Below are 24,678 nucleotides of genomic sequence, written 5' to 3'. Positions count from 1 at the left end.
TAAGTAAGATACAAAAAAGGGCTTGGGGTATGGGTGGGCACGTGTCTTGTAATCACAGCTACTTAGGAGGCTGAGGCAGGAGATCCAGTCAGCCAGCCTGGCAAGTTAAGTTAGTGAGATCCTGTCTCAAACACAAAAACAACAAGGGGCTAGGGATGGAAATCAGTGATAAAGTGCCCTGTGTTCAATCCCCAGTACAAAAAATGGAGAACAGAAGTTGAATGCTCAGGTCACTGATGGAAAAGAAGATACTTTGAGAGATCTAGTTTTTTCCCTTTTAATATGAATCAAAATACCATCACTGCTTTTTTTTTTATTTTTTTTTTTTTAGCAACACATTTATATAGAGCAGATCCTTTAAATACAATTAAGAAATGAGGACAGGGGAAATGAAAGAATAGAGAAGTCTATATTAGAGTAAGCAGGATATGCTATAACTAAATTATAGTTTTCTCCATGAGAGTATCTTCTAGTCTGAAGGAATGGGAGTTCATCTCTCTTCAGTGCATACCTCTTATCTGCTGCTGCTGGAACTCATCAATTGCATCTTTGTTCTCCATTTCCAACTGTGCACGTCACCTCTTTCCTTGACTGGTTCCCATCAAATCAGAATCTGATCAGCCCATCGACAACCTTATTGTCATTTATGATAAACTTCCATTAGTTATTGAAGTGGACCACTTAATTTTTTCCCATGATTTTACTGGTTCATTATAGTTGTAATAATAGTGTTGGGATTTGTTCTCATGTCTTTGTACATGTGCACAATGTAATTTAGCCATTATCAATCTCTAGTCTTTCCCCATATCCATATCTCCTCCCTTTCCCTGGTCCCTTTATTCTACTGATCTCCCTTTGATTTTCATGATCCCCCACCTCCTCCTTTCTTCTCCTTTTTTCTCTCTAGCTTCCACCTATGAGAGAAAATATGCAACCCTTTACCTTCTGGTTTATTTCACTTAACATAATGCTCTCAAGTTCCATCCTTTTCCTGCAAATGACATAATTTCATTCTTCTTTATGACTGAATAAAACTCCACTGTGTATATATACCACATTTTCTTTATTTGTTCATCCACTGATGGACACCTAAGCTGTTTTAATAGTTTGTGTGCCTCTAATTTTAAAATGCACCCCACAACCAGCCTGTCCCTTTGAGATTGAAATTAATGTGACTTCTCTCAGTCTTGACTCCTTCCCTGGGCTGTGGTGCATGCTCTTTACCTACTAGTTACAAAAGTTACCAGCTGGGCTCTGAACCAGCATATGATCTGCTCCAGAATCAGTCACCTTCCTTGACCTGAGCTGTTTCCAGACATAAGCGAACATCCTTCAACTTCCATTTTGCCTAAGTGGAAAACAACAAAACAAAACCCACCTTTATCCTAGAATGATTTTCAAGTAAGTGATGATCAAGCATTCAAGTCTATCCAAAATTTATGTATATTATTTCACCTCATCTCAAATAAGAAATAGGTGAAGTGCTGAGCTAATTAAAAAAAATAGTTCTATGTGCTAACATATTTATATGCTAATTCTAAGAATCTTTGATTAAATATATAAGGGTATTGTAAAGACTATAAACCCAAATGGAAAACATATGAGCCCCTTTGGACATATAGAATATGTACACAGCATACATGGATGTGATATATACAATAAGAATAATAAACTGATAATTATACTAGTTCTTTTTCATACCAAAAGGGCACTGAGTTGTTCATTCCCCGGTCATGGGCCAACTGATTGTCTCATTGCCAAATTCTGCCTCTTTGATGTGTATTTGGATGGGGTTCAAAATAGAAACAAGGATTCTTGTGTATCTGTGTTCTTTGTCCTATTCACTTCAACTGCTCTGCTGGGTCTCTTTTTAAAAGATATGATTGATCCTAACTGTCTGATACTTGGGAGACTAGAAGTCATCTGTTCTATCTAGGCCAATACCAATTGCTGTAATGTCATTAAAATTGCCAAGGACAAGCCTAGTTATTTCATAAATATTCATTCTATCCCTTGGGTGATTCATGCAAAATAAAGTGTCAACATATCTTATCCATCTAAAAAATTCTACCTCAGATAAACCAAGAAGACTGGTTCCTTTCCCAAGCCTTTGTCTTGAATACTAGACAGTAACAACTATGAGGTAAAATAGGGTCTTATATTTCAAATAATTTAGAGCAGTTGATTGTTTCAGTTGTATCAAGCTCTCGCTAACTTCACCGTCTATTCATTTCCCCCACATACCTAAAAACCAGAACATGATTAAAATAAGAAATGTGAGTTTTTTTGATTTTTTAACCTGAGAATTGTCAATTGTTATTCTAGTTTTGTAGAGTTTCACTGCAATATGATGAGAGTTGTGAGTTCAGAGTACTTATCACTAATTCATTATTCTAAATATCATGAAAGGTGGTGAGAAAACAGAGCCACTTAAAATGGAATAAGCTCAATGCCCGGAGCCCAGGAGCTGTCTGTTGTCATTTTACATGCTATTTCATCCTTGGCTGGGTTCCAGCTTCCCTAGTGTCTAAAATGCTGTTTTCATCAGTGTCACTAATAGTGCTGCTCAGATGCACCTTTTTAAATAATTTCCACCCATTTCATTTCAGTCCTTGGAGAAGCCGAGTATCTCCTCTTAGGAGAGCCAGGCCATGTAGCGCTAAGCAACAGCACCGTGTCAGTGGATTTCCAGTATGCTGATGGTGCTAACAGGACTCTGAGGAATGTGTCTGTCCTGCTGCTGGAGGCCAACACCAATCAGACTCTTACCACCAAATACCTCCTGACCAATGAGTCCCAGGGAACACTGGAGTTTGAGTGCTTCTACTTCAAAGAGGCTGGCGACTACTGGTTCATGATGACTCCGGAAGTGATAGACAACAGTACTGCAGTCCCCTGGTGGGAGAAAAGTGCCTTTCTGAAGGTGGAATGGCCCATCTTTCATGTTGACTTGAACAGGACATCCAAGGCAGCAGAAGGCACCTTCCAGGTGGGCCTTTTTACCAATCAGCCACTGTGTCTGTTTCCTGGTGACAAACCTGACATGTTGGTGGATGTCATCTTCACCAACAGTCTTCCTGAGGCTAGGACAAGTCCAGGTCAGCCACTAGAGATAAGAACTAGCAAAAGGGCGGAACTCACTCAAAGTCAATGGGTTGAGTTTGGCTGTGCACCTGTGGGGCCAGAGGCCTATGTCACCGTGGTGCTAAAGCTGCGTGGCCGAGACTCGGTCATCTCTTCCACAGGACCCATTGACCTGGCTCAGAAATTTGGATACAAATTGGTGATGGTGCCAGAGCTCACGTGTGAGTCTGGAGTGGAGGTGATGGTCCTGCCCCCACCGTGTGTCTTCGTCCAAGGAGTGGTGGCTGTCTTCAAGGAGGCCCCCAGACGCCCTGGAGAGAGGACCATTCAGCTAGCTGAAAACAGCTTGCCCCTGGGAGAGAGGAGAACAGTGTTTAACTGCACTTTGTTTGACATGGGCAAGAATAAATATTGCTTTAACTTTGGAGTTTCAAGGAGAAGCCATTTTTCTGCAAAGGAAAAGGAATGCATGCTCATTCAGAGAAATATAGGTTGGTATTGAGATTTTTAAACATTTAAAAGTCAGATTGGCGTCTCCATTGAATCAAAATCATTATTTAGTATTTAGGTGAACTTTAGGTAAACTGTACCATCATTTTAATGGTTCATTCCTCAACCAATTGGCATTTTTATCCTTATCTGAAAAATTAAAAGAGTACAGTCACCCACTACCATTGTGGGAGATGAGTTCCAGGATCCCTGCAGATACCAAAAAGCCATAGTGTTTGCATATAAGTTATGCATATCCTTCTATATATTTAAATCATTTCTAGATTACTTACGATACCTTATACTGTGTAAATGTATGTAATAAGTTGTTATACTGAATTGTTTAGGGAAGAGTGACAAGAAAAAAGTCTGTACATATTTAGTACAGACACGTTTTTAATTTTTTCTTTTAAGTTATAGATAAACACAATGCCTTTATTTTATTCATTCATTTTTATGTGGTGCTGAGAGTCGAACCCATTGCCTCAAACATGCTAGGCAAGCGCTCTAACACTGAGCCACAATCATAGCCCCAGACACATTTTTTTTTCCTCTGAATATTCTCCATCCACGGTTAGTTGAATCTGTGGATGTGAAACCTGCAGGGAGTTGGGGGGCAATTGTACTGGTGGAAAACAGACCCACTTAACTTCTTTAAGGTTTCAGTAAATAAAATAGGGATAATAAAGATACATACCTCAGAGACTTCTAGAGATTTAACCAAGTAGACATAATGTTCTTAGCAAAGTGCCTCATGCATAGGAAGTACTCAATAAATGTTAGCTATTTTGTTTAAATTCATATTATTACATCATACAGAAAAGTCCATGGCGGAGATAATTGGATTTCCAAGCTAAATTCCAAATTGTATTTAGTAACTCCTCTTTTCTGGTCAGGTCTTTTTTTCTTCATTATTCATTATAGCAATGAATCCTCTTTAGTGAGAAATTAAATCAAGATTTCTGAAAGTGTCTTCAGGTCCTGTGTTCCTTATGTAGTGCTCTGCTGAGTCACTGGGAAGTGGGGTTACCACAGTGCCATCCATTCCCAGTACTGCTTGTCTGTTGTTTGGTGGTGGTACTGGAGATTGAACCAGAGCCTCATGCATGTGGGGAGGTACTACCACTGAGTCACCCTCTGCTCCCCCGCAATGCTGCTCTATGCCTTTTATTCCCTTTTCCTGAGGGCAAGCTTGGTCTTAACAAGTGACTGAATTTGGCTGAGATTTTTTTGGTTCACTCCCTTCTGCTCTTATTTTTATCCCACTGAACCCAGGGCCCCCTGACTGCCCAAGCTTCTGATTGTCCATAACCCCAAGTGTTTCTTATTACAGATCTACTCACTTCCTGTCTTTAAGAAGTCCCTCTCCTTGAATTCTCTCCCCTTCCACTGGCCACTTGGCTGCTTATACTCACCTGTCTATCCCACCTAGATTCTGTGGGCCATCCCTTTATCCATCCTCCTACCAATTTTCTGAACTCCTTTGCCCTATTTTCCTCTGGATGCACCTGCTAGGCCATGCCCCCACTCTGCATGAGTCCAGCCATCTGCATGGCTGCCCACTGCACTCAAGCTGCGGAGGCTGCACAAGTTCACACCCAGGTGGACTGATGCCACTGTGGGCGGCTCATCCCTTCACCCTCAGCTGGGCCTCTGAACTATTCAGCAGGTCACCCTGGCTGGCTCATGCTCCATTCTGTTCTGCACAATGGCTCATTTATACCTCCTGCACTTTCCTCAGACCTCAACCCTTGCCCTGTGGTTAACTCTCAGAGCTGGCTTGTCTCCTACACCCAGGGCAGCTGGAAGCCATTAGATGGGAACTCTGTGCCCCGCCATTAAATGATCTGTCAGATCTTCTGGCTTCAGATCCTGCCTCCCCCCTTCCTTTCCTGTCACCAATGGAAAAAGTGTCATTCCGCCAATATCAGGTCAAACCTCCCGGAGCTCCACTGTGGAGCTCGGCTCTTTCACTCCTTCCAGGAACCCGCTGTTATCATTACCTGCCTCTCAACTCTTGTCCCTTCTTACAAAGGCTCGTTCTCATTTGTAATGTACTTAATTTGCTTGTCTAAAAACAACAACAACAAAAAAGTATCCGTCACTCAACCTCCTGCTCTCCAGGTATCAGCCTTCTTCCTTTTATAGCCAGTTTATTGAAAAAAAAAAAAAAGTTCCCTACACTTTGAGGTTAATTTCCTGACCTCATATTCACATTTTAGCCTACTGAAAACTGACTTCTGCCCCCACTCCACTTCTGAAAATACTGTCGCTAAAGCAGCTGGTGAATGAGTTTCAGGTCCCCAAATCCAGGTATCCTCTTCAGCCTGTGTGTCTTCATTAACCTTGATTCTGGGACACCACACCTGCCTTGTTTACCTCCCACCTACCTGGCTGCTCCCGCACCTTCTCCTTGACCTGCCACTTCTACCGGCTTGTCTCATCCCTTAAGGATTAGTCATCTCTTTTCACTCTCTGCATGCCTGCTAGGAGATTGCTGTCCTAATGCTGCTAAGTCCAGATGGGCATTTTTTCCCAACCCTTCACCTGCTAAATAGTGGGCATCCCAGAGCTGTCTCCCAGGTACCTCAAAAGCATCATATCTGGATTTGGACTTATTACCCCTAACTAAACCTGATCCTCAGTATAATATTTTATTATGGGGCATGTGGTGTTGGGGATCAAACCCAGGGCATCCAGCTTGACAGGCAAATGCTGTACCCACAACCCAAAGCTGCTTTTCAGTACAGGACTCCACCATTTATCTCATTGCTCAAACCAGAAGCCTAAGAGTCTTCTTCTCCTTTATCTCCTATAAATAACGAAATCCTATGGCTTTTGCCTCCTGGGTGTCTGATTCTTGCCACTTCTTCCCAGTTGCATGACACCAGTTGGTTTTAAGTCTTCATCATCCCTTACCTGGACTCTTGCAACAGATTCCTGCTTGGCTATTGACGGTCCATTTCATTCTGTCACTGCAGCAGAAGGATCGTTTAAAATTCACGCCCACTGAGGTTGTTCACCTGCTTAAAACCGTTCAGTCACTTTTCTTGGCACGAGAATGAAATCCACAAGGACTGCCACAGTAGGGCTGTCCCTGTTTTCTCTGTAGTCACCAGGTTTCAGCTGGGGCCGGGGATACCCTTCTCCTTCAGCCTTCCCCTGCTCAATATTAATCTGTCCTCCAAGTCTCTACTCAGATTATTCTTCCTCCACCCCAGGCTGGTGAACTTCCATGCCCCAAGCTGCTGCATCAGCCTTCAATTCCTTTTTCATGTCACTTATCACTCCTACCATCGCTTGTTTAATGCCCCCTGCCATGCCTTTCCCCCCATGTCTCACTGAATGGGAAGCTCATTCAATGGCGAAATCTGACTTGTGTGGTAATAAAACTGTTCATGGTCTTTATCTGTTACACTTCGCCTGGCAGCTTTTTTTTGGAGGAGTGGGGGAATACTGGGAATTGAACTCAGGGCACTTGACCACTGAGCCACATCCCCAGCCCTATTTTGTATTTTATTTAAATACAAAATAGAGTTGCTTAGCGCCTCGCTTTGAGGCTGACTTTGAACTTGCAATCCTCCTGCTAGGATTACAGGCATGCGCCATCTTGCCCGGCTGCCTGATACCTTTAGTTGCTCAATACATGTTTATTAAAGTGGAAATTGAACTCAGGTCTGGCCTATCCCAGCTAGGTATTAGAAAAACAGATTGAACTGATTTGATCATCAAGAGATTCTTGACATTTCACAGGAAGATTTGTGTTCAGGGGAGAAAATCTGAGTGAATGTAATTGAAACAAATCAAGAGAAATCAAGAAATGTGGGCCACTGGATTAAAGACGTTTGGGGCAGGAGGACCATCTTGTTGCTTCTCCAAGATGTTGCACGTTCCACAGATGCTTCCATTCAATGTCTACTGAGGGGTTTCAACAGTAGCATCAGCAGCAGAGGAAAGGCACAGGGGAGGTCAGGGCAGGGAGTGGTGCTCTGGGTGCCCAAACTGAGGGTGGTCAGTGTTTCCTTGCAAGGGTTCCTCCATGGAGCAGGAGCTACCCACAACCCAACCGCAGGCCTGACAGCAGTAATCAGAGAAGCTAAACACAGATTTTTCTGTGTGGCAGACTGATAGTGACTGACTACTTAACTCAGAAGTGAAATTAATGTTGGAACTTTAGTGCCTTTCTGTGTTTTTAGTGAGATTGAGCCTGTACAAAATGTTCAGCAACCCTAATCTGAAAATCTGAAATCCCAAGTGCTCCAAAATCCCAAAGTTTTTGAGCACTAACATGATAGCATAAGTGGAACAATCCACATCTGGCCTCATGTGATGGATTGCTGTTGAAACACAGGTGCACTAAAAATGTACAAAATTATAGACTTGATGTTTAAGATGTACTTGAAACAAATGAATTTCATGTTTAGACTGGGTCTCATCCCCAAGATATCTCATTATGTATATGCAGATATTCAAGAATCTTTTTAAAAAATCTTTTAGTTGTAGATGGACATGATACCTTTATTTTATTTTACTTTAAAATTTTTTTTAGTTGTAGATGGATACACAATATCTTTATTTTATTTTTATGTAGTGCTGATGATCGAACCCAGTGCCTTTCAGATGTGAGGAAAGGAGGAAAGTGCTTTACCACTGAACTACAGCTACAGCCGCTTTATTTTATTTATTTAGTATTTTTTTTAATGTGGTGATGAGGATTGAACCCAGTTATTCACACATGCTAGGCAAGCGCTCTACCACAGAGTCACAACCCCAGCCCTCAAGAATCTTAAATGCTTCTGGTCCCAAGCATTTTGGAGAGGGGATACTCAGCCTGTTTATAAATTGATGAAGGCGCTGAGTTCTGTTCATTTTCTACTTAAATTGACAGATCTGGACAGTAAAGACTGACTTTTTCTTTATTTTTGTTTTGCCAAATGGCATCATTTAGGGGCCCTACCATTACTCATATGAAGTACTGAATTTCTTGCTAGTTCTTTTTGACAATGGAAGAATTTGCTTTATGAGTTTATCTCTTTTCCAAAATATGTCTTAGGACCCTAGGATAGTATTTAAATACCAGCACAACAAATTTTGTATGTTGTCAAAAATGACTACTTATGATTTTGGCATAGAGATTACTTTACTCCGGGGAACCTTCCTAGTGTTTTGTGAATATTACCTGTTTAGTCCCCCTAACCCTATGACTTATGTTCATTATGTTGTTAATTTTATAGATGAAAAAATGGGGGCACAGGAAGGCTAAATAATTTGCCCAAGGTCCATTGTGTTTGAATGTATAGCCGGAACACAGAGCCAGGTAGACTATGAGATGGGTTCAGTGGTATACCTCTTGCCTAACATGCATGGTGCTCTGGGTTGATTCTCAGCACCATGAAAATAAACAAACAAACAACACACACAAAAAGCTAAAAGCCAGGTAGACTAGCTTGAGTTTGCATTCATTGCTATTTTACAACAGCCTCTGACAATCAATCATCAGTTCATATATCTAATAATAAAAGGCTTTTAGGTTGAAAAAACAAAGATTTTATTTTTTTCTTCCCAGTTCATCTTGGGCTGCCTACTCTTCTTAGAAGACCTAAAACCACTTGGGAGTCCTCTGGCCCAGGCTTCTGTATGATTTGTTCAATATGAGTGAGCCTTGTTCTGTGCAAAGCAAAGCTGAACTGCTTATCCCAGGTGCCTTTGCTCCTGCTGCTGCTTATAGCTACTTGCTTATTTTTATCTGCGGAATTTTCTCATAAGCATATTTTGTTTAGTTACCTTGGTCTCTTCAGCAAAATGTCTTACAGATGTGAACATCTCATAGACTTTATTCCTTCGGATAGTCTTGGAGGCAGAAACAAATTTTCCTTTTTGACATTCCAGACTAATTTTGCTCATTCAGAATTGATATCTTTTGTAGTGGCCCGAAAGGCATTCAGCCTGGCCAGATAGGTTTGTTATAAAGGTATGGACATCTAAGCAGGACCAAATGAAATAGCTTTCCATTCATGAAGAAAGACTATTTGGACTCTTAGTCATCTTGCCCTTCATTTCTAAAACATGTACTGTTGCCATCTAATGAATTTCCATCTTGCCAAGTATTTTCTTCAGAGTTATTAGCAGGGATCTTCAGGGATTAGATACTTAAAGCATTTTTAGAAAAAATTTGTCTTATTAAATTTGATTTTTGTTTTATTTGAATGATTTCCTATTTAAATTTTTTTTTAGAAATAGACATAAAATGTTACAGATTTTATTTTTCATTTTATTTTTAAATCAGCTTTTTTTTTTAACATTAGCATTCTTGATATCAAAAGTAATTTTATTTCCCGGTCTCTACTAAGGGAATTTTTCTTTTTGGTTAGACCAATGTCTATGTATTTAACGAATTCATTTTTATATTTATATAAAGTAAGAGTTCAAAAAGAATAGCAAGAGGATTCTTAGCTTTTGTAATTGTCCACACCTTTGTGTTAAACCAGAGAAGAAAGTGCTGTATGTTGATTTAATTTTCAATTTAGATTTAGCAGTAATGGGATTCTCAGTAGATTTTTCAAAAATGAATCATGGTACTTTAACTCAGAGAGACTTCCATATGAGTTTGCCAAAGCTGTTCAAGCACTGGGGGCTTAGTGCCTGAGCATCTCTGAAGCCTTGTGGACAAAGCCTGCTCATTGTTCTGCCCCAGCCAAGGAGCTGCAGTATGATCCGGGAGGCACAGAACCAATATTGTGTTCATTTGGACCTCTACTTGGAACATCATTACCACACCTCAGTTGATGTTGGTCCAGTATACTCGTTTGTAATGCTCCCAACTCTTGTGAAAATCCTGAGACTTTTAATTGCTACGAAGAACTCATATTCCATGACTCACTCCAAAGATTGCACCACTTGGCTCACCTGAGCCCTGTACATTTTCCTTGTGTTTTTGTAGTGCTTTGTACACCTCTGCTGCATTAGAAGTTTTTGTCCAAAAAGGATGGAGAGAAACTTTTATGCAGAGGATGCCTCATGTTGGCAGAACATAATAGGTCTTGGGGTTGGATGGGTGATCATAGAGAATTCTTTATAGGGAAATATTCAATTATTCTAGCTGGCAGTGATCAGATATCTGCTTGGAAGAAAAGTTTGCATTTATCAATCAATAATGGTTGTTTTGGCTGGAAGTGTAGTTTAAAAGTAGAGTGCTTGCCTAGTGTGCACAAGACCTTGGGTTGGTACCCAGTAGTGCGGGGGGGCGGAGGGAAGAGAGAAAGAAGAGGGCTGTTCGGGAGGGGTTTGTGTGTATTTTGAAGTTCTGTTGTTAGGTGGATCTGCATTTAGGATTGTTAAGGCTCCTTGCTGAATCGACTTCTTTGTTATTTTGCTATGTTCCTTTTTTATTCCTGGGAATGTCCCTGGTTCCTTAGTCTGTTTTGTCTGATATTAATGTAGCCATTCTAGTTTTCTTTTAATGTTCACAAGGTATATATTCTTCTATTCTTTTAATATATATATATTTTTATCTGTAAATTGAGTTTTAAAAAACTGTATGTAGTTGGGTCATGTTTGTTTTTATTTAATTTTATTTTTTAAGTTGTTGATAGACCTTTATTTATTTCTTTATATGTGGTGCTTAGAATCAAACCCAGTGCCTCACACATGCCAGGCAAGTGCGCTACCGCTGAGCCACAACCCCAGCCCCTAATTGAATATTTTTATGATTTACTTTATCAACACTTTTGGTTGGTTTATTTATTTATTTGGTTGGTTAGTTAGTTTTTTGTTTCTTGATACCAGGGATTGAACCTAGGGGTGCTCAACCCCTAAGCCACATCCCCAGTCCTTTTAATTTTTATTTTGAGACAAGGTCTCACTAAGTTGCTGAGGTATACACTTTTGGTTGATTGTTTATCTCTCTCTCGCTTTTTTTTTTTAAGTTGGCTATGACACATGGTTGATACTTTTCCCTATTATTATTATTGTTATTGGTTGTAGATGGTCACAATACTTTTATTTATTTTTATGTGCTGCTGAGGTTTGAACCCAGTGCCTCACACATGTTAGGCAAGTGCTCTACCACTGAGCTACAGCCCCATCCCTGATTGTTTATCTCTTAAAATGATTTTAGTGATTGTCCAATAGTTTACAATATACATCTTCTCAATCTGCCTTCAAATATTACATTGCTTCACATGTAGTGTAAGGAATTTTGAGCAGTATACTCTCAATTCATTTGTCCCATTATTGTGAGTGTGTTTGTTGCTGGTGATTGAATAAAGGACCTCACACATGCTAAGTAAGTTCCCTATCACTGCAGCTATACCTATTCTATGTGTAATTGTTGTCATACATATTACTTGTGTGTGTGTGTGTGTGTGTGTGTGTGTGGCACTGGATATTGAACTGAGCAGCACTCTATGACTGAGCTATATCACCAGCTCTTTTTATTTTTTATTTTGAGACACTGAGTTGCCCAGGCTGGGCTCAAATTTCTGATCCTCCTGTCTCAGCCTCCCAAATAGCTGAAATTATAGGTGTATGCTACCACACCTGGTGCATTTTGTTTTATATATGATATTAAACACATCACACATTGCTATAATGCTGGTGTAGACTATCAGTAGTATTTGAGAGCATTTAAGAATAAGAAAAATGGATTTTGAATTTTATATTTACTTTTATATATGCCATTTTAATACTCTTAGTCTCTTTACATAAAGTTTTTGTTCCGTATTAAAATTCTTCTGCCTGAAAGATTTCAACAGTTCTTATGTTGAAGGCTTGCTAGTAATCAGTTTCATTTGTCTGAAAAAGTTTTATTTTCCCTTTATTTTTGAAAGGTGTTTTTACTGGGTATGGAATTCTGGGTTGGTAGTTTGTTGTTTTCCCAGCCCTTCAGCAGTGCCACTCCATTTCCTTCTGGCTTGCATAGTTTCAGATGAGAAATGTGTATGATGTGTTTCCACCCTCACCCTCCCACCCAGCAGCCACAGCCTTTGAGATTTTCTGATTGTTTTGGTTTTCAGAAGTTTGAGTACAGTGTGTCTTAAGTGTTTTGTTTTATTTTACTTTTTTTTAAAATATTTATCCTTCTTGGTGTTTCCTGAGCATCTTGGGTCGATGGTTTAGTCTTTAATTTTGGAGAGTTTTTGGACATTATCTATTTAAATATTTCTTCTGTCTTATTCCGATTACATGTACTAGAAACTATTTGATATCCTACAGTTCTTCAGACTTCTGTGGAATTCATTCTTCAGGCTCACCTCTTAGTTCATTTTGTGATGTTATAATAGAATACCTGAGACTGTAATTTACAAAGAACAGAGATTTATTTCTTACAGTCTAGAAGCAGGGAAGTCCCAGGTCAAGGGGTTTGCATCTGGCGAAGACCTCTTTGCTTCATCATCTTGTGGCAGAAGGCAAAAGGTAAAAGAATATGTGACTCAAACCCTTTGATAAACAGCATTAATCCATTCATGAGGGCTGAGCCCTCAAAACCTTAACACTTTTCATTAGGTTCTACCTCTCAGCACTGTTGGGTTGGGGATCAAGTTCAAACACATGGTTTTTGAGGAACATATTAAATTCATAGCACTCTTAGTGTATTAGTTTGGGTGATTTTTAGTTACCTATATCCAAATACACTGTTTCTTTCCTCAGCTGTGTTGAATCTATTATGAGCCTATAAAAGGCATTCTTCAACTCTGTTACTGTTTTTCAATTCTAACATTTCCATTTGACTCTTTAGTTTACAACTCTCTGATGAAAATTTCCATCTCTGTACATTTTGTTCATCTTTTCACTAAAGTCTTTAACATATTAATAAATTATTTTAACCTTCTTTCTAATAGGTCTAATATCTGGGTCATATCTGAATCTGGTTCTCTAGATTATTTTGTCTCTTGATAGCTTATTGTCTTTTTACTTTCTTGTGCCTCTCATAATTACATTTTGAAAGCTACAAATTTGTTTGAAAATGTGGACACTAAGGCAAGTAGTATATTTCTGTTTTTTTTTTTTCCGTAGGTCTTAATGTAGGTATTTCATTACTGGGGTTTTCTAGATCTTTACTGAGAGCATTGGGTTAATTAAAGATTTGAGTCATTCTTTGGATTTTTCTGTTGTGGCTACCCTCAGTACATCACAGATGTCAGAATTTTCTCGTGTTACTTTGTTTTTAGGGTAGGCATTAGATTGCCAGAGTGTTTTTCTCCATACTTCTATTCACCCTCAGCTTTAGACTTGAATCTGTGCATCGGAGAGGTTCTAGCTCTTGCCTCTCCCCAACCCACCCCAGCTCTAGACTGTTGTTATTTGCTATGTGGTACTTGCTAGCCTGAAATGAGGAGAGGGCATTCTCTTGTACTGGGTCAACTCAGTCTTGGGCAAGTGATGTATCCCTGTGTCTCAGGATAAATAGGGCTTTCTTGATGATCCCTCTCCTCTCACATGGTGGAAGATTCACAGTATCTGGGCCCAGGACATTTCCAACTTCTCTGTAAGGGCACAGTTTTTCCATGCCCTAGTATGCAGTTGGTCTCACCCAATACTCTTAGGTTGACAGAATGGCAATCCTTTCCCCAGTGGTTAAGGATGCTGTTCTGTAAAGGAGGTGGGGAGAAGGATCTGGGTGAGGTTTCTGTCTTTTCTGTGGTGATGTCCCTTCTCTCTTCAGACTTCAGCTGTGAGAGGGCTTTGTCTAGTCTTGCACCTGCACTCCTTCCTTCGGTGAGCATTTGGTGAGCTCTCTAGAAAAGAGTCTGCAAGTGGGTACAAATTCCCCTTGTTTTGTCATCCCCCCCGCCCCAGGGACTCTGTGTTCTCATGCTAGTCCACACACTAGGTTTTTTAGCAATTCATTACCTTTTTTAATGGAGTCTTCTCACTAACTTGTGTGGGTAGGTCCTGGAGTCTGTCCCAGGTAAACAGATGCTGCATCACTCTCTCTTTGGAGGAGCCTGTCTTTCCTTACGTTGCAGGTTAGTTGATTACCCTGTGACCTCAGTTATCTGGTGGCTTCTAGGAAGGCTAAGATTTTATAGATTATACAGATTTTCTTTGTTTTAAGGCTGGGCAATACAGTCTTTGTAGCTTCCTACATCTCTGGGAATGTTTTTACTTACTGACTTTTCAAGGTCTGAGATTTGAGTGTTGCTGCTTCATTTGGGTGCAGTTAAATACTGACTCTCAAATGAACTAGCATTAAAAACATGACTTTATGTCCTTGCAGAAACTTGGGGACTGTGGCAGCCGTGGAGCCAATGTAGCGCTACATGTGGGGATGGTGTCAGAGAACGTCGCCGAGTATGTCTCACTTCCTTCCCCTCCAGACCTGGCTGCCCTGGAGTGTCCTCGGAGGCCTCCCCATGTTCCCTGGAGGAGTGTGCTGGTAGGTACTCTTGCTCCCTTGGGAGTCTTCTCAGAGCCTTCATCAGAGGGAATATGGAACCCAGAATAGCCTGAGAACCAGCATTCTGAGTTCAGGAGCAGACTGGTGCATGCTCTGTGATGCCGCTGATTCTAATGCTGTATTCATTAGTGTATCTAAGACTGGGAGTGGCTGGAAAATAACTTGACAGTGAGATGATGGATTGGACACTGTGTAAGAGGGACTTGACAAGGAAATATGTCTAAAGATTCAGACTAATAAATATTTTTTAAATACAACAAATAAATAATTAATTTTTTTAAATCCAGGGGAGAAGTGTTATTTCTTCCTAACATTTTTGGTTGCTGATATTTCTCCCTCTGCTTTAACCCACAAAACTGTGGGAAAAAATTTTCCCCTAATTTTTTTTCCCTTCAGCAACCCAGAGAAGCCCAAGGGGACCACATAGACCATTAGTTGTCAAAGTGGGGCAAGATAGCCTGTCTTTACCTCCACATGATCTAAGTTTGTTACCAGGAGGTAGGGACACTTTTTTTGCCATCACCTGGAGACTGGCCTTTGCCACATTTCCTCAGTGTCTTCTAGGCACACACTGGTAGGTGCTCCATGAGTTTTTGGTGGGAGTGGTCATGATGCTCACATGGCTCGGTTAGGTTTGCTTCAGCTTATAGAGCTGAATCCTGTCTATTTGCCACAATTATGGTTACAGTGATGAATAATCCTTGCTCTTCCCACACACAAAGCCACTCCCCGACGGGCAACTCCTGCTGAGTTCATTGGCCTTTTACTCTGGTCCTGACCCTTAAGATAAAATCCCTCTGTCAAATCGTGCCATTCGTTCTCCAATCCCACATTCAAAGACCATCCTTACTTAGTTCGTTAGCTCTTTGGAATCTTGAGGAGTTAGGTGCTTGTCTTTGTTTGGATCTTAGAGTACCTTTTAGTCCAAACCACAGATACCTGGCAATGTTTCAACCATTGTTACTGCCTGTGGCCTTAGAAAATCCTTGCTGTTTCGTCTTTGTGGCCAGTACCAGAGGCCTTATTCTGTTCATTCCAGCACCTCCAGAGGTTTATTCTCTCTTCTGACTTTTTCTTACTGTGGCTTCAAGTCCAGGCTCATTTCCCAGCCCTCCCAGCCTGTCTTCTTTGACAGGAAGACAGGGCCCCGCTCTGAACCCATTCTTTCTTCAGCTCTGTCTCCTACAGTTTTCAGATCTCTTAGCCCTGTCAACTTATTTCTTTATAAGTCCCCTTCACTTTCCATAGCTCTTTCCTTGTATATAACTTTCTTTAAATATACCTCATCTTCTTAATTCTGGGATGGAGCATGGCATTAAGAGAGTCCACCCAGAGTTCCATAATACTCACGTGAATTTAATATCAGCCATTTATTGAACACCCGCTGTGTGTCAACACTTTAAATACATTATTGCACTTAAGCCTCACATTCATTCTTCCAGGTAGATATTATTATGCTGGGCTCAGATCTTGAAAGCATACTGCCTGCTGGGCATTTTTCTAAGTACCTTACACGTAAGAAGTAGTTACAGCTGGCCCTCTGTATTTGCAGAATAGGAAAAAGAGAAGGCTTGGAAGTTCTGCATCTGTGGATTCAACCAACCATGGATGGAAAATATTCAGGAAAAAATTGCATCTGCGTTGAACATGTACAGATTTTTTTCCCTTTCACTATTCTGTAAACAACATAATGAGTTACATAGCATTGACATTGCATGAGATATTATAAATAACCTAGAAATTATTTAGATTATATGGGAGAATTGTGTAGTTTCTATGCAAACACTATACCATTTTATAGAAGGGACTTGTGCATCTGTGGAGTTCAGCATCCACAGAGGTCCTGGAAGCAGTCCCCAACAGGTATCAAGGGACACTTGTATATTATTATCTCCACATTACAGAGGAAGTGGGGGGCATGAAGAAAACGAATAGCCTACCCAAGGTCATAAAGTAAAGAATCAGGAACAAGAGCTGACTCTGCATCAGACTGCCTATCTTGAATACTTTACCTTTATGTACAGGCCAATCTGGCTTTCTAGAAGAAGCATCAGCAATTGCAATTAGCGATCATCTTTGAGGAAATGTAATCAAATTTCATGTTCTGGCATCTTCCTTAACACTGGGTGGGATCTGGAAATGCATATGTTATTAATTAGCAAGAAGAGTAAGGGTCAAACTTCTACTCTAAGTGGAAATGATCCATAACCTTCCAAGCCTTCTCTTTTTCCCATTTCACCTATTTTCTCCTCCTTGGAAATGCAAAGATCTGTCTGCAGCACCAGGAGATCTTCACTTCGTATGAATGAGGAAAGACTAGATGAGGCAGGGATACAGGAGGCCAGCAACTTTTGCACTTTCTTCCAGCTGTGGTTTTTATAGGAGCCAGCTAACGTCAAAAGATAACAGAGCTGAGAGAGTGGTTCATGATGTGTGATGGCAATGCTGTTGCCCACTGATCAGCAGCCACTGCAGAGGAAATAAATGATAAATTGGGAAACTATTTTTACTTGGTTGGGAGTTCAGAGTTTTATTTGGCTTTAAAACAATACTTTTAAGCCAAGGACTGGGACCTCTTTGCACTAATTTGGTCTCTCTTGTTCAACAATAGAGTAGGAGGATCCAGTTGCTGTGGTATCCTCAGTCCATCTGGTAGGATATTGATCATCTTGCTATTATTTTTTAAAATATTGAATGAATCAATTAAACTAATGTTTTTATTGAGTATCAGTTGTAACTGGGGTTGGGAATATATTACATATATTAAGAAGATATGGCCGGGGATATAGCTCAGTTGGTAGAGTCCTTGCCTTGCATGCACAAGGCCCTGGGTTCAATCCCCAGCACTACAAAAAAAAAAAAAAAAAAAGTTCTTTTGGGGCTGGGGCTGGGGTTGTGGCTCAGTGGTAGAGTGTGCACCTTGCACGTTTGAGGCACTGGGTTTGATCCTCAGCACCACATAAAAATAAATAAAGGTATTGTGTCCATCTACAACTAAAAAATATATATATATAAAATTTTATTTATATATATGTAAAAAGAAGATATGCCCTTTTCTTGAGGGGAGCTTAGGATATAGTGGCTCAGAAGGTACATAAACAGGCATAATACACAGGACAGCGTAGGGCCTGCAATCATAAAGGCATCCAAAGCCTGCTGCAGAAACTAGCAGGGATGATAATCCATGCTGGGAACATTTCCTTTCTTGGAGCAGGTGATATTTAAGCTGGCCTTTGAGAGCTGAGAAGGTGCCATCCAGTTAAACGAGGTAAGCAAGGGAGTTTTAGCAAAGGGAGCAATGCATGAAGGCAGAGAAGAAGATGGCACAGTAAGAGACCTTGGGAGCTACAAACAATTTACTGTGGCTGGCGGATGGTGTGTGGGGAGGGGATGGGAAAAACGAGGCTGGAAAATCAGGGGCAGATCCTCACAGGTCCTAAAGGTTTGGGCCTGCATTTTAGAGGGCTCCCTCTGCCTGTGGCACAGAATACAGATCAGAAGGGTAGGCGTGGCAGAGAGGTGCCTGGTAAGAGATTTTCAGTAACCCACATGAAACATGAAACACTGGCAGTGGGAATAGAGGAAGAAGAGGATGCATCGACTCTGGATGTGGCAAGGGATGGAGAGACAGGGATGAAAGATGAAAATCAGGATAGTAAGAGTAGCCACTGCGTGGACTGTGGTGCCGTTCCCTTGAGACTGGGTATAATGAGTGAGAGGGGCAAATGCACCAGTGAGCTGTGAAGGTTGAGGTTTCAGGGGAGGGGGCTGCAGACACTGGAAGGTACTGTGTATGGTGGGATGGACCTTGGAGTAGCCCGAATGGTCCTAGCTCTAGGCTGGGGCCCAGGTGCTAGAGTGACTGTTGGCTGTCAGAAGGTTGGGAAATGACGGCAGAATGAAGGATGGTTTAGGTGAATGGCCTGCGCAGCAAAGGAATAGAGGTTTCATGTGGAAGTGGAGGAGTGCTAGATGAACTTGTCAACCAGGAATGCCATTTAGAGACACACCCTGCTGCTGGTTCTGTTTGCTTATAAAGAAGCAATGACTCCCACCAGAGAGGCTTGGAGGAAGCTGTGTGCTGTGGGATCGCCAGGCCTCAGGTCAGGCCAGGAGACCAGGGACTGTTTTGTGGAAAGGTGGAGGTGATGAGTTAGTGTCCCATGGGTGCAATAGAAAGCCACAGGGGTACAGCAGGAACAGGAATTCAGGAGACAAAGCACAGAGTCTGTGGTGACGAGGGTCTGGGGGAAAAAAGTTGGGAGAGGTGTCTGGAAGGGCTTGAATGGTAGGCAGTGCCCTAGGATGAAAGAGGTGAGTTCACTGGGTCTCAGTCTCCAGGTGTTGTGTGGCATTTGAGGCTCCAGGTGGCATCTGCATCTTTTTTCCCCCACATTTCTTATTGGTGCATTGTAGTTGTGCGTAAGGATGAGATTTGTTGTTACATATTTGTACATGCACACAACATAACAATATAATTTGGAAATATCCCTCCCCAGCCCTATCCCTCCCCTCTTCCCTGCCTCCCACCCCTTGGCCACTTTTTACTGATCCCCCTTTGAGTTTCATGGGATCCAACTCCACCTTCCTTTTCTTTTTCCTCTCTAGCTTCCACATATGAGAGAAAACATATGACCCTTGATCCTCTAAGTTGGACTTATTTCTCTAGCTTCATCTATTTTCCTGCAAATGCCATAATTCCATTTTTATTTATGGCTGAATAAAATTCCATTGAGTATACATAGGCATTGGCATCTTGATAAAAAGTTTTGAGGCTGTGGGACAAAGTGTCTTGAGAAAGCAGGGAAGATGATGAGAAGCCAGTGCCACCTGGAAGGTGGGAAGAAGGGTGGAGAGCTGAAAACAGAGGGTGAGAGAGCGCAGGGTTCCATACTTAGAAAGACGCCTTCTGGGTACTAGAAGGGGGAAAAGTGAACCGTATTATATTGTTGACAGTTTTATTTCCATCAATTAATTTAATGTGAGAGTTTGTTTATAACCTATCTAAATGGTTTTGTGTTTTGAGTCTTGGTATTTTCCCACGAGCCTCTCACAGTACCTGTAACTACAGATGTCCTGTGTTTACATCATTGTAAAGGAAAACCTTGATTTTTTTTTTTTTTTTTTGGCCTTGACGTTTTCTACACACTGCTTCTGTGTAGAAAATGGGTGGCATCTCAGCAGGAGCTGGTGAGCACAGGAGTCTCTTTGATTGTGGCTTTCCTGCGTGTGGGTCCCTAGTTTTGCAGCTCTTCCTCTTTCCTGGTGACCTTGTTTGGCTTCAGCTTTCAGCAGAGATCCGGCAGACTAGAAATCCCAATGCCTGTCCCTTTTCCGCCTCCCTTTTACTGCTCTGATTATTAAAACAAGCAACTCAGAGATCTTAGAACCATATAGAGAATTCATTTGTTCTTCCTCTTTTTGTAGCTTTCCGGCCAGCCAGCTCATCTCCCCTTCCACCCCAGGGTCCGGCAAAGTCCAACAACATCGTGACTGTCACTGGGATATCCCTGTGCCTCTTCATCATCATTGCCACCGTCCTCATCACTCTGTGGAGGAGGTTTGGCCGGTCCCCCAAATGCAGCACCCCGGCTCGACACAACTCCCTCCATTCCCCCAGCTTCCGGAAGAACTCGGACGAGGAGAACATCTGCGAGCTGAGCGAGCAGCGGGGAAGCTTCTCGGATGGGGGTGATGGGCCTGGGGGGAGCCCAGGGGACACGGGTATCCCTCTGACCTACAGGCGCAGTGTGCAGGTGACTCCTGAGGACGACGCCTCTGGCAGCGAGAGCTTTCAGTCCAATGCACAGAAGATAATCCCTCCTCTGTTCAGCTACCGCCTTGCCCAGCAGCAGCTGAAGGAGATGAAGAAGAAAGGACTGACAGAGACCACCAAAGTGTACCATGTGTCTCAGAGTCCCCTGACAGACACCGCCATAGACTCTGCGGCCGGTCCCCCCTTAGACTTGGAAAGCCCAGAAGAAGCTGCAGCAAGTAAGTTCCGGATCAAGTCTCCATTTCTGGACCAGCCTGTGGGGCTGGGGAGTGGCGGGGAAAGGCCTCCCTCCAGGCTGGATTTCAACATGTCTCCGGCCAGTTGTGCCATCAGCCCCAGCCAGACTCTGATCCGCAAGTCCCAGTTGAGGCACACGAATGGCAGAGGGGCCTCATCAGAAAGGAGCCACCCCAGGAATTCCCATTTCAGGAGGACGGCTAGTTTTCATGAGACCAAGCAACCCCGGCCATTCCGGGAGAGGAGCATGTCCACTCTGACTCCACGGCAGGCCCCCACCTACAGTTCTAGGATGCGTACCTGGGACCAGGCAGAGGACAGGTTTAGGCCTCCGAGTCGAGGTGCTCACCTGGTTCCTGAGACACTGGAGCATTTCCAAGGAGCAGGTGGAATCAGTGGTCCATTGAGCCCTCTCCCTAAACCCTACACCATGGGGCAACCTGTGAGGAAACCAGACCTGGGGGATCGCCAGGCAGGACTAGTGGCAGGAGTTGAGAGAACAGAGCCCCACAGAGCTCGGAGAGGACCATCCCCCAGTCACAGGAGTGTCTCAAGGAAGCAGTCTTCCCCCACGTCTCCCAAAGATAGTTACCAGAGGGTCAGTCCACTGAGCCCTTCTCAATGTAGGAAAGACAAGTGTCAGAGCTTCCCGGCCCAGCCTGAGTTTGCCTTCTATGACAACACATCTTTTGGCCTCACTGAGGCTGAGCAAAGGATGCTGGACCTCCCTGGATATTTTGGCTCAAACGAAGAGGATGAAACCACCAGTACCCTTAGTGTGGAAAAGCTGGTAATCTAGGTCAAGAATCTGCCTGAGACTTCACACAACAGGCGTCCTTCACCCAGGTGGCACTATCAACTGCTCCCGTAGCTCCGTGGACTATTTTGTGTAACGGTTCTTGAGGCAGAATGTGGGGAGGGAGTTGCTCACACAGAGGGGAGACACGTGCATATGCATGTGTTTTAATTCATAAGGAAGAAGTTATTGATCCTGAACTTTTCCTTTTGCTACGCTATTTCTATTGGCTTATTACTAATAGCAATAATAAAATTTACACTAAAGCAAATAGAACGTGGCCTGTCATGTGGATATGAAAGACCACGAGATGTGCCTTGAGCATGATGTTCTTTGAACACTGCACTGGAATTTTCCTGGCTTGAAGCAGATCTCTAGAAGCCTTAACTCATCAGTGCCAGAGTAAAGTTAGCTTGGTATCGCAATTTTGAATTGTAATTTTTTAAGTTATAAACATATAAGCATTGGCTCCTGCAGGAGCAACATTGAACAGGTTTTGTATCTGGCTGATTGAGTGAATTATGGTCATTAGACCACCAAGACATGTTGACCCTACAAGATATTCCAGAAGAACTTGCAGGAAAGATTTGGGTGACATCTTAACATTTTTTAATGCAATGAAGAGTTCGTATGACTTGACAAAATTATGTGATTTAATCCTGCTTTAGAGAAATGACATAACCATTTGATTGTTTAGGTGGTGAATCAAATAAAGACCTAGCCATCATTGGTCTGGGAAAATAGTAAATATTTCTGAAAGGAAAGCATTGTCTCCTGAGAAAGGATCTGTTGGAAAATGGGCAGTAGGTGCTGACCAGGGACACTGCCTGACAGTAGGGTGCTGGTTGTATGTTCCATAAACTGGAAGCAGAGAATGCATTCAGGTATATAGGAAGCAGGTAGACCAGTTTATGATTTTTTACAGTTTAAGCTTTTTTTTTAATTAGAAAAAAATAATAACAAGAGAAAAGAACTCTTTGGAAATTTAGAATCACTTTTTTAATTGGTTATTCCATCTTTCTACCGCATTTTATAGATGAGGAATTTGAGGCAACAAGAGTAATTAACAGGACTGAATAGAAGATAGACTGATCCTTTATCCCAGATGCCATACCCTTTGCACTCTACCATGAGTCTTTGTGTCGTGGGAGAAGAGATGTCTCCAGAGCAGGGTTCGAGAAGTTCCCAGAGAGAAGGCAGAACTTGACTGGACCAGCCTGATTCTTGGCATGCATGATGGGAAAGATTTTCAGCATTTGCCCGTCAAAGGCATACACGAGGTTTATTTAGGTACATATTCAAGGGAGAATGCAGGCTGTCTCCAGAGGGAAAGACAGCAATCCCTTGTTGTGTATTTTATTTTTCGATAAAAATGGCACAAACGAAGTTTCAATGCAACAAATACAAGAGAAACTTTTAAAACTGGGGTGTTAATATTTCTAGTGGGACGGTTGTTGGAGGCTGGACTAGTCGTGGAGCCAGGGTAGAGTTACACAATTTCTCGCCAGTTTTCCCTGGCGAGAAATTATAATAATAAGTTTATTATTATGCATTTCTCTCATTTTACAAGGGCCTGGGCCAAGAGTGTGTCGTTCAAGAGTTACAATTTTTCCTGAGCACTTTCTGCATCTGGGGATCTCTTTTTATTCTAAATCTCTATCTCATTTGCAAGTCTTCTCCAATAGCAGAACTTCAGGAGATAGCCAGCTTTTTTTTTTTTTTTTTTTTTTTTGCTGTAAGAGGGTATAAAGTGGCCCTTCTGCTAGCATTTCCCAAAGGATGGAAGTTTTCTGCTGTTTGATGAGATTTAGGACTGGTGGTGCAGCTTGCTTTGTTTGAAAGTAAGGGCTACACCAAAGAACCTAAAGATGGGCCTCTCCTCTGGAAGACTGTCATCAGGTATCCTGTGGGTGCACTTTCTGTCCACCCCTCTCCTGGTGACTAATCAGCAGACACTGGAGTAGTTGCACTTTCCTTCTTTTTCACAGGGACCTCCCTAATGCCACACCCATCCTGCTGGTTCCTTTTTTTTTTTTTTTTTTTAGAGCTTATCAGGATGTCAGCCTGCTGGTGAGGTTACAGGGCTCAGTGGAATTAGATGGGAAAATTTTTTGAAATGCCAACATTTCAGTTTTAAAAGTTTCTCTCCTATTTGTTGCAATGAAACTTCGTTTGTGCCGTTTTTATTGAAAAATAAAGTGTGGTTTGGAAATGCTTTAATAATAACTCTACCTTTCAGGAATAGGAGGGGTCGATTATTCAGAGCTGTCTGACAGCTGGTATGTGCTGATGCAAAGAAGAGGAAACCAAGCTTTTTAATCTCCATTTTCTTTGTTTATCATACTAGAAAGCTTTGTTCTTTTTCCAAGTTTACAGGCCTGCATGCCAACTTTTGAACACAAAGGGTACGTGCTTACCCGTTCCAGTACTAGGAGAGGTGGAAATTAGAGGGAAACACTATGGACAGAAAACTTTTTCTTTGAAATTATATTATTTTCCAGTATATTCTACATCTAAATTAATAGCGCAGTAAACTAACACCAGTATATAACAATGTGCACCATCTACTGAACTCAGTTTTCTGGGCTTGATCAAGAGTCAATCTCTACATTTTCAAGTTAATCAGTTGACCTATCTATGCCTCTGAGAAAGAGAAAAGAATTTGCTTTAGTGTTCTTTGGATACGTGGTAAATTACATTAGAAATGATCTATTTTGGGCTGGGATTGTGGCTCAGCAGTAGAACGCTTGCCTAGCATGTGCGAGGCCCTGGGTTCGATCCTCAGCACCACATAAAAATAAACAAAATAAAACTATTGTGTCCAACTAAAAGCTAAAAAAAAATAAATAGTTAAAAAAAAGAAATGATCTACTTTTCACCATTGTGTCCCTAGATATA

General features: G+C 41.8%; 1 protein-coding gene across 2 annotated transcripts in view; it reads left to right on the top strand.

The window, feature by feature from the left end:
- The window catches only part of Thsd1 (thrombospondin type 1 domain containing 1), a 27,316-nt gene extending 4,809 nt beyond the window's left edge, over positions 1 to 22,507 (top strand). Inside the window, exons 3-5 of one of the 2 annotated variants that reach the window (XM_015484243.2) lie at positions 2,610 to 3,575; positions 14,792 to 14,950; positions 20,399 to 22,507. In XM_015484243.2, coding sequence (XP_015339729.1) covers positions 2,610 to 3,575; positions 14,792 to 14,950; positions 20,399 to 21,783 — 2,510 coding nt within the window. In that variant the 3' untranslated portion in view covers positions 21,784 to 22,507. The remainder of the gene's footprint in view (positions 1 to 2,609; positions 3,576 to 14,791; positions 14,951 to 20,398) is intronic. The other variant, XM_048800880.1, reaches the window with a different exon arrangement.
- The last annotated feature ends 2,171 nt before the right edge of the window (positions 22,508 to 24,678 follow it).

This window comes from Marmota marmota, unplaced genomic scaffold (assembly GCF_001458135.2).
Source record: "Marmota marmota marmota unplaced genomic scaffold, marMar, whole genome shotgun sequence".
Classification (NCBI taxonomy): Eukaryota; Metazoa; Chordata; class Mammalia; order Rodentia; family Sciuridae; genus Marmota; species Marmota marmota.
This window is presented reverse-complemented; position numbering and strand designations above follow the sequence as displayed.